The sequence below is a fragment of the Parus major genome, chromosome 8 (assembly GCF_001522545.3).
Source record: "Parus major isolate Abel chromosome 8, Parus_major1.1, whole genome shotgun sequence".
NCBI lineage: Eukaryota > Metazoa > Chordata > Aves > Passeriformes > Paridae > Parus > Parus major.
The window spans coordinates 19,799,419-19,810,636 of NC_031777.1; the positions used below are offsets into that span (position 1 = coordinate 19,799,419).

Consider the following 11,218-nt stretch of genomic DNA (forward strand, 5'->3'; position numbering starts at 1 on the left):
GCCTCCTCAACTCTATAAACAGTACATCCAGACTCTGCTATTCTAGGCTGATGAGGCAACACTCCATACAAATCATTTTGATGCGTATTTTTTACTTATGTTTCCAGTGATATTATTTGGCATGTCATGCCACATTACAACTCATGAGGCAGAGGATTTAATGGGCAGGATTGTCCCTCTGAGCAGATCTGAAATTGGTATATATAAACTGCATTATTTTACTACCCTTTGACATCCCCTAGATGTATCCATGTAAGTTCTCACCTGTCTTTTCCAGTCTCCCGTTTAAAAAGGTCATCAAATTGAAGCATCTTGTGGCGAGAAATCATATACACTTTTAACTGAGGCAGTATCTGGTTCATCAGCTGCAGGTTGTTGTACACCAAGCCTTTGCCATCTCTCCTCATGTAGCTGCTCGGGCCCCAGAAGATGAACACAGCACCATGGCTCATGTTTAAGAGTTCGTTGCGATTTCTCAAAATCCTCTGAATGCTGGAGTGTGCAATGACTCGGAGGCTCGTTTTGTTCCCAACGTCTTTTCCATATCCCCGAGTGGGGGCATCGTTCATGCGTATGACGCACTCGCTCTCGTCGATTCTGTCCCCTTGGCTGCTCCCCAGGAGGTGTCCTGAGCTGGTGACCAGCGCGCAGCTCTTGCAGTGCATCTTTAACGGCTGCAAAGACATACGCACTTCACAATTAGCTGTAGGCATCTCCCCGTTCACTACATAGCTGGGTTTTACACCTCCACGGAACATTTCACAGCAAAACCTCAGAGCAGTGGACATAAATCTCTCCTGGCAGTCTTCCCAAATAGCTGGGGACCCATTACCTGTACATTTTTAGGGGGAATATGGTGTAGATGTGCAGCCCTTAGAGTTGCTCAGTGGAGCTACGCCATTGTGTAAATCCTCCTTTCCACCGATGCTTCATCAGCAGAAATCACAACAGCTTTTCTACTCTTCCCAACTGCTTAGGATTGTGCTTCTTCCACTTGCTATAACAGCTAAAATTATTTTGTATTCTTCTGCTTCCTTTTTTTTCATAAAATAATAAATCCTAAGTCGTCATAAGTTCATGCGTGAATAGCTTTTCAACCCTGGGGTCAGGACATTTTGCTAAGGGAAGAGATTGATACCTTGGCCCCAATCCTTCCATGCTATTTGCAAGTTGTGCCACAACCATTGCAGTGCTCTCGTACCTCCTTTATGGTTCAACGGTCAGAGCTGGTCAGTAATGTCTGTGTGTATTTTACATGACAGTGAGTTAGTGCACTGAACCTTTGCTACCTTGTCAGGTCATGTTTGAAAGTTGCACAGTAAAATGGAATGGGAGGTGCCTGTTCAGTGAGTGCCGACCTGATGGAAGCAGAAGAGTAAAACAAGCTTTCATGAAAATGAAAATGCTTGATAAATCATGTTACTGAAGTATGCCACCACCACAGGTATCAATTATAGAGGAGTATGTCATTATCTACTGCTCAGTGTGAGAACTGAAAGGAGCAAGGGTTAACAGTATTCCCAAAGTGCTGCTTTCTAACAAGAATACAATAAACTGCGAGGTAAATAAAGATTGTTTGAGGGTGTGCCTTGGTAATCCTCCAGGAAATAGTATCTTGCACTTGGTGTGTATCTCAGTGTCTTTGAAAAACAACAAACAACAATGCAAACAAACAACTATGCCTACCCACCCCCCCAAAAAAAAACCCCAAACCAGCCCAAAAAAAAAACCCATCAGAAAAACCCCTGGCACAGAGACTGAACTGCTTGATCATTCTGACCTACACATATACAGGAATCCAATGACTAAATCAGTCTGCAGTGAGGCACAGCTTAAAACTCTAAAGCTGAAAAAGATACATGATGTAGGTTTGACACAATCTCAAGCCTTGTTTGAAAATGCTTTGGCCCTGAGTACTTGATGGGAGTGTTTTACTGTAGTAACTTGGTTTTAATTTTGAAGGTACTAAGTACTAGGTTCCAATTACAGTCTGAGATTCTTTCTTCTGTGAGATGAGCTCATGAATGCTTAATGCTTTTTAATTAAAGAAAAAATAAGAAAAAGCATACAATCTGCACAGTAATTCAACCAGTAAGCTTTGTATCTCCATCTCCCCCAATAAACAAAGTCCCTTTCGCATCTGTGGACTATAATGCAGAGCTAATGGTATGGGTGAAAATGTTCATGCATTTGTGAGCCAAGGTTCCTAACACAGTATTTACATGCATTTTCCTCTAAGCTTTCATCTGCCACTTTGATGAATTACCTAGTGAAAGGCTCTAAGGTGAACGAGCTGCTCCACCACCATGCTTGGGAAAGCAAGACAAAGTGCTAATGAGGTTAAAGGAAATGTAGTCAGTACCAATGTTAACTCACACAGGTTGGAATATCCACATAGCAAGGCATTTTCACCTAAACAATCCCTGCTGGTTTCTGGCCCACTGAGCTACAATTTCCTTGTTTCTTTTTAAAAAGTCTGCCACATAATCCATCAATTGTTAGGAAACAAGGGTGGCCATCAGCAGAGCTGTGGAAACTTGGGGAGGGGTCTGAGGCTTCATAATGAACATTAACACACCCCCAGAACATCTGTCCCAGATCTGGTTTGAAACATGTTCCTTCTGGGAAAAAGTCTTTAGACTGAAACAGTCAGGTATTGCCTAGCCACTTCCTGAATGATGCATGGGGCTGAGCCCTTGTAGCTGCTCTAGGCAAGTAATTTTCAGTCGCCTCACTCAGATTCTTTCAGCTGGTCTACAAAACTCGCACCTAAAAATTGTCAGAGGAATTCACAGTGAACAGCCACAACATTCTCACAGCAGCTGTTTATTATGCTTTGACAACAGTGAAAGCAAGGGGGGAAAAAAGCCATTGGCTGTAATATCATCTCATTGGGAGGCAGCGGTGGCACCAGAAATGTCATCTACTTAAGCAATAATAATGGAGGCACAAGGCAGTTCTTTGGGATTGATGACCAGCTGGAAAAAGTTGATGGCCTGAGAATAACCAGGGGCCATTAAGCCAGAAGAACATTAACTCCACAGAAAATGCTGTTACACTAATTATTACAGTGATATTTTGGAAAAAAAAGCAAAGTGAAAAAAAGCAAACCCCGTGAAATATGAATTATATTTCAGGAGCCTTGCTCCAAAAGGGATGGGGTGAGAGGCAGGCGAGTTTTATAGCATCTTTGCTAATTACTTGGAAGTGTAACACATCGTGCATGTAAAAGCTGCTGACATTCAATCGCATCCATTGTTAATAAGCAGCCAGAGTTCTTGTGTACCTGAACTCCATGGACAGCACCTCTGTGACAGGGCAGAGCACATGGCTACTGCTACAACACAGGTCAGGCACTTGGACAGCACATGAGCCAAGTATTGTCCAAAAAAATTGCCCAAATCACCTTTCAGTTCCAGTCATATCAAGACATGCATGGAGAGAGGGAGAACAGAGGTCCCAGCACAGTTCCCAAGTGTAGAGCCCCAGAAAATGGCAAATCAGCTTTTCAAGGGTAGATGGGCTATCCCAAGGGAATGAAGGCAGCAGGGGAACTTTGTCATGGGGTAAACCCCACAACAGCACCTTTGTGCCCACAAGGAATAAGTGCAGCTTTGCACAGCTACGAGTATTCCCACAGGCCAAACTGACTCCTGGCAACTCCCACTTCCAGAGATTAGCCCAGAAGTGCTGCTGCTCTATCACAAATGCCTGATTTGGTTAATGAAACAAAAAACAATGCCATGCTTGTTTCTTTATTTTCCAATTTGAGGTAATTTGCTCTGTTATTGACTTTAAAATCTATGTTGTCCAATGATCGAAAAATATTACTTTTCAGACACTTTGGTGCTCAAGTGCTTGAGAAGAATAAATTGAAAAATGTTGTTCCTGATACAAAATATGTTATTCTCAGATATAATTATTTCCTTTGTGATGAAATCAAATAATTTTTTTTTGCTTATAGAAGTCTTTTGATTTTGAAGCCAAGGTTTAGAAAAGAAGATGGCTCTCTCCAGTAAAATAACAAACACTGTAAAACACTGACTTATACTGAGTACTTAATGACCTACTTTCAAGACCCCTGGGTTCAGATCATTCCATTATCAGTAGTGTAAAAAATTCTGTTCTATAAATAAAAGCCAGAGTATTTTATCTTGGCAATGATGACCTGGCCACAACAACAACAATAACAACAACAAAAACAAATTGAACCAGATGAGCAAACCCAAAAAACCTCAAACCAAAACAACAAAAAAAGACCTGCAGAGAGAAGAGCTCACTACTGAGTTCAGCAGAAAAAGACCACCTGTCAGTTCATGAACACCAGCATTCCTCATGGATACATCTGGAAATACCACAGATGACTTCAAAGTGTATTGGGAGACAAGAGTTACCACGAAAGGTTGAAGAATATCCAAATTCCTTTCAGATAGATGACCTTTAACTAAGCACTCGAGACTAAGTGCAAAATGTTTCTCTTGCACGGCAACACCTCTATGGTTGGCCTGCGTTTGTCTCGTGTCAGAGCTGGAATGAGACTGCATTACTGAGCCATCAGCCTCTCTGCAACAGCTCCCAAATTGGCTGCACATGTAAAAGCAGTGATACAAATAAGAAGACTGATGCACAGGAAAGCAAATCTGTTCCCATGTTTAACTGAATTAAGTTGAATTCAGTACGCTAATAGTTGAAAAAGCACACATAAACACTGTAAGAGCCAGTCTTACTGGTTCAGGAGAAAGTGACCTTATTCCAGAGTAGCCTAGCTTTCCCTTTTTGTTACAAAGCAGGTGATTTCTTTGGAAGGAGTTTCATGTCTCCCCCACCTGGTGCCCATTGTGCCCTGGCCGAAGCACAACAGTTTGTGACACTCACTGTAGGTTACCTCAGTATTTGCTTTTATGTTCCTTGCCTTCTGCACAGAACTTAATCAACATTTCCTACGTGATGCTAATGAACCCTGACTTCAGACCATGTTCAATGCAATATATTACTTATGGCTTGCTCTTGATTGCTGCACCATCAGCCACCAGCAGAAACACTAAATAATTAAGGCTTTGCCAGTGATACAAAATTTTGTCCTGGCAGCTTCAATTTTTTTTTACTTTCTTGTAGCTTTGAGTGGCTCTGAGGTTTCTCACAAGCCGCTGGCTTGGAACCACTGCTCCACCAGGCTGGCTGATCCTTCTCAGTGCTCCTCTCCCAGAGACTTGGAGAACAATCCCCCCTGCCACAACTATATCCCAAGCTCTCAGGAGCTCCAGCCATGCCCAGCCCATTGCTGGCACATCACAAACAGCTGAATGCTCCAGCTCTGGTGAGCCCCTGTCATTCAGCACTGCCCCAAGTGTAAAGCTTCTCATGCCATTATGTCCCCCCCTGACGACGAGCTATATGAATTTTTTCTATCAGTGTGCCTCCTTCCTTAGTATTTTCCCTAAAAGACTGAAAACTCTAAGGCCACAACTGCTTTTGTTTGAGAGATTCCCAACAACCTCCTTAAAGTGGAATAGAAACCCTGAGGCTTCACATTTGCCAAGTAACTTGTGTTCTGTAAGCCAATGCAGCAAGCTGTGGGGCTCAAGCTGTCTCATTAGTGAAGCACAGCTGTGCACTTCAGAAGTGATTTCCACAATGCAAGGACTCCGGGAGACTCCTGTGAAAATAATGCAGGTTCCCTGATTATTTTTGGTTTGTAATATATTAATGGAACAGTGCTTTCATAGTACTATGAAAGGAATAAAAAATTAAAACACCAAAAACAAACAAACAAACAAACAAACCCCAACCACACACATGCTGAAAAAGGTTTGCTATTTTTCAAGTCCTCTCTATGAAATGATGGTATCAAGCCAGTCTTCTCTGAAAACAAACAAACAAACAAACCCCAACCACACACATGCTGAAAAAGGTTTGCTATTTTTCAAGTCCTCTCTATGAAATGATGGTATCAAGCCAGTCTTCTCTGAACAGCAGAAGTCATTCAGATGCATATTGGAATATTGTAGTGTATTTTATACACCTCTGTGTATAAAAAGCTGGAGCAAAAAGCCCAAACTGAAACACCTAAAGCATGAGAAGAATTTTCAACTTCAACTTGCTGAGGTAAATCCCCTTTTAAAGTCGCTGTGAGTTTTGATTTTCTGGTGCCAAGTTCAGGTCTAAAAGATGATTTTGCTTTGACCATGACATTTTCACTTGTGTACTCATACAGGAAGTGTAGCTTAATTTCTACACTCTGCATGCCAGCTCAGACTTCCCCCTCACATTTCATACATTTTGATTCTTTAGCTCTTGTGCTAGATAAGAACACCTTATGCAGGTACAGAGTGGTGTCAAAGAGGGGAAAAAATCTTCTGAGCAAATACTTTTATAATTATTGTTGAAGTACACTTTTGGAACATTAGAGAATTTACCAGGAAAACAAACTGCATTATCCACTGAACTAAAAGCACTGATTGCCTTCAAAACTATATCCCTGTGACTGATACTGCACAAGTAAACAGAAAGGGTTAGGAGATACCACTTGCCCAACATTGTTAATCCTTATGCAAATCCAAATAACAAGCATTTGCAGTGAAACTTTGCAATTCAAAAGAGGTCTGGCAAGTCTGCTCATAAAGATAAATGGATGTCTGTTTAAAAAGATAAAAGATAAAACAAATGAATTTCTTATTACTTCTCTTTGTTTCTTGGGCTGTGGAGCTTGAATATGCAAATATTGTGGAAACATTGGCTGTCATTTCTCATTGATTCCTCTGAGTTAGTTACATAACTGGACTTTGCCTTCAGATATTGGATAAGACAGTGAAATAGCCAAACTCCAGCACATGCATTCCTCACACTAGTGATCACAGCACCTTATGTTTTATTCTGCCAAGGAATTAAATTTTTTTTTTGCCATGATACCCTACTGAGGGGCATCTGCAAAACCTGTAGGAAAAATATAATAATCCTATTTTCAAAAGGTCCTTAGACAGATCTAATTAAATTTCAGAACATAAGGCTATATTCTGAAGAGCAAAAAAACCCAACAAATGCACTCCACAAAGCTTTCACTGGAGCAATTTTCTTAGAAAAAGTACCGTTAAGCACATTAGTCAATGAAGAGTCTTCTGCTTGTGTGAAGTGTTTTCCGGCACATTAACTCGTTTTCAGGGGACTGCCTGCTAGTCAAAGCTTCCATTAGATTAATTAAAATATGGCTTCTCTCACTGGAAAGAAAAGGCATGAGTTTGGCTACAGGACATTGACCACCTATAGAAACCGAGCCCTTTCTAGTTACAGAAAATACATGAGCAGGAGCAGCAGCACAGGAGATGAACAACAGGGTAACTTTTGGTATATGGGGCACATTTCTTATTTTAGAAGCATGATTACCAGGTGCTGATGTTTTCCCCTAAGCCACCTGAAGTGAATATAAGGTGCAACCTTGCAAATTGTCAGCACATATAAAGCTAAGATTTAGAGAGTAGTTTCCATCCTGAAACCTATAAATGTGTCCCATGAGGAAGATTAGTATCAATCATAGGCTTATTGGAAAGGGAGATAGGATACAATGATAACCTGAAGCTATCAACTAGAGTAATGGTCTCAGAAGAAAAAGCAATCAGAGAAAGAAAAGAATATCCTCAATGAAAGGCAGAACTGGAAAATCAGGCAAGAATGTATCATGTTGATGAACATGAACTGTTATACAAGAGAGAGTGTCATATGAACAATACACAGGCTCTAAAGAAACGGTTATTGCCTAATGTTTATCTTAAAAGGAGTGCAAATAGACATCCATATTACATCAAACTGCTTTACTTTTGTTTTGCAGCTAAAGTACTTGCACTAAAATGAAATAAAGCCACAGGCATGGTGTCTTAACTATGCAAATTGGTATCACTGAAGTGTCAGAAAAACAGAAATTATAACGATCTCCAGGAAAGGTATTGGACAGTTTGGATTTTTGCTTCAGAATGTTTTCACATCAACTTCTCTGCTTTGCTTGGTATGTTTTGGCAATTCTTTCCAGTTTAAATACTTCATGTAAGTATGCCCTCATATGCTCTCTCTGCACCTGTCATGGCTGTGCAGGATATTTTTCGAGCTTCAAGCTTCACAGGGTCCCTTTTTTATCTAACCCAGCTTTAAAGCCAAGCATCACTGATCTTTAAAGTTCGTGCCTAAGTTTTCAAATTCAAGGCCTTTTTTTCTTTCTGGGGCACTATCTGGATCATCCAAATGCATCTCTGCTCTCACTACAGCTATTATCTCTACAAGGCAATAATGTGATGGGCATCGCAAGGACAAAGCAAGCCTTTCCAACGGTATCTAGCTTTAACAGAGCTTAGCACAGCATAAGCACAGCCTAGAACAGGCCAGATGAAATATAAGACCAGATCTCTAATTAGAAAGTAACTGACCCCACAGAGAATTTTTCTAAAATGTATTTTGTCTTGGATTTCTCTGCCTGGCTGAAGCAGAGTGAAATAATAATGCTGTTTATTCCTTTGAAAAGTCTTTGTTCAAAAATTTTGTTCAAATGTCTTTCCTTCAAAATCTGTCAAAAATGTTCAGCCTTGTGGTCTTTTGAGTCTCATGTGGTAGCTCCATGTAATCTTCATAAGCTTGTTTTATGTAAACCAGGCTGTTCTATATCCTCTTACTTCTGTCCCTCTGACTTAACAGTACACCAGAAACTACAGAACAAAATTAAAGAAAGCAGATTTAAACCCCATTTTCCCCCTGCAGAAGATACTGCATCTGAATTAAAAATGCTTTTCTGAGGATGTATCAGATTCAATAATATATAATAACAAAGTTGTACCACATCCACAGTGAGACCCCAAGGCAGCCTCCAAAATCACTGGCATATTGACACCAAAGACAGATGCTGGAAACTGGTACTGGCAGCTGAAGTGGCCAAAACATCCATTTAACTTAGGAGTGACAGGTTGCAGAAGCACACTGCAAATTTCTCCTATGCACATATGTAGAAAAAAAACCAAGATAGAGCATTTTGTGCTAAAGTATTTGTATATTTACTTCTGGAGAAAAAACAGATGCCAAGAAAACATCCTGAAGACAGATATATAAACATCTGTATACTGTACTTAGATGTCACTAAAATTTTAACTGATTTTGGACTACACTTGAAAAATAAACATTTTAATTCAGGGGTCAGCTCTTTCAATTTTGGGGGTTTTGTTAAAAGGTCTCAAGCATTCAAAATACGTATCTCCAATTGTTCACTATTACCATAGTCCTGATCAGGAGACAAAAATAAACACATTTATCCAATCAGGATGTCTGTATTGAGTCTATTTATCTGCATGCAGGTTAATAAGAAATTAGACATTTTGTAGATGGAAACATTTAGCACTGAAATGAACCTGCCAGTGAGGGTTAATTAGACAATCAAGTACAAGAGCTGGAACTCCGTCTGCCAATGTGGCATTGCCTCTCCAAAGAGGTGCTCTTCAGTTTGCAGCAGAATGCCAAAGCTATGTTCCATGGGAGTGAAAAGGATGAGGGTAACTGGAATCTCTGGAGGAACCACTGGAAATGGCTGGCTGCAGAGAAAGGGAGGTCTCTCTCACAGGAAGGTACCTGAGCTGCAGGGCAAATGAGAAGAGGGACCCCTTAAAAAATTGAGCCGGGGAAGAGCTGAGAGCAAGTCAGCTAATTACAGATGTGTATAAGAGACAGGGGCAAATGAGAAGAGGGACCCCTTAAAAAATTGAGCCGGGGAAGAGCTGAGAGCAAGTCAGCTAATTACAGGGCAAGAAGAGCAGGGGCCGACCTTGCTAGAAGCAGTCTATTTCCAGATCTGTGTATTTCACAGATGCTTAGGGCAGTGGCTTGCAGCTGTGGCACACAAATGTTTTTATTTATGCTTTATCATCAATTAATTTGAGTGAAACATGATTCTCAAGCATTTAGTTAACATTCTTCAGTAATATTCCTTGCTTAAAGATGTAACTGCTCTGAAACTGGAAAATGATGTAACTTAAAATCACAGCTACCTAATGCACTTGGTCAAGGAATTTGAAGTGTGCCAGGGAGAATGCAAGAGGTCGGTTTTAAACAAGTACCACAGAAATCAAGAAAAAAGGAATCACCTCTTACTGAGCAGCAGCAGAAACAAAACTTTCCTGCAAAGAGGTGAAATGTGGAGTCCCAGAGTCACAGGGGATTTCTGAGTGCTTTATACACTTTATCTGCTTTTTATTTTACATTATTAGTCCTAAATTGTACTCCTTGCATGTCATGTGTATATCATTTAAGTGCATTTTACTTGGCAGTGGCATTGAACAATTCCTGCTCATTTCTTCCTGGCTTGGGGGGTGGAGTTTATTTCACTGGATCACTTCCTGGATCCATTTCACAATCAGAGGAGGCAAAGAGAAGTCAAAAGAAGGCAGGAACAGAAAGAAAGGACAGGTGGATGCACAGTACTGCTGTCTTTAGTGACACTGAATGTACATAAAATTCAGCCCAAACTGCTATGCTATGATGGGTGAGAGTGGTGGTGGTGATGGAAGAATGAAAAGCAGAACATGGCAGCATGACCAAGAAGTTCTACGTTGTAGATACTTTTTCAAGTACCTCTCAGTCTTTCATTATTCAAAAATCATCACTACTGAATGATGCTCGTCTTGACATCAAACTGATAACCTGTCAGCTGAAAGTTTTAAATTCTATAACCCATGTTTGCTTTTCAGGGCTCTGTACCACACCTGGCTGCAGCCCAGGATTCCTCTTTCATGTCAATGAACTTCCGTCAGTTTCTTCAGAGCAATAGGCATATTCTAAAGCAGTTTTTCTGCACTGGACATGAAAGTTCATCCTTCCAGCTTTACTGCCCCAAACAATGCTCACCCACCTGAACAGCATATTTACAAACTCAAACCTTCTCTAGAGCCACAATTTCAGCTGTCAGGAGACAGGGCAGAATATTGTCTTGTAAGGGAGAAACACTGGAGAGTCAACAGGTTTTTGTATGGGAATCTGCTGCTCACATACCCCCAGTCCTGGTGCTTCCCACTCCAGGCACACTCGGAGCCCTGAGTTGTGCCCACCTTGCTGTGCATGCCCTGTGCAGGTGGAACCGAGCCCCCAGCCTGGAGCACCCTCAGCAGGGCTCTGTGCAGCAACCCCACCCCTTGCCTGCGCTGGCACCCGCGACCCCTCAGAACCCACTGGAGACCACCTGCAGCCATCGGCTCTG

At 41.2% G+C, this 11,218-nt stretch overlaps 1 protein-coding gene across 1 annotated transcript in view; it reads right to left on the minus strand.

The window, feature by feature from the left end:
* The window catches only part of ST6GALNAC5 (ST6 N-acetylgalactosaminide alpha-2,6-sialyltransferase 5), a 69,775-nt gene that overhangs the window by 13,704 nt on the left and 44,853 nt on the right, over positions 1-11,218 (minus strand). The window contains exon 3 of the mRNA XM_015635797.3: positions 265-674. Coding sequence (XP_015491283.1) covers positions 265-674 — 410 coding nt within the window. The remainder of the gene's footprint in view (positions 1-264; positions 675-11,218) is intronic.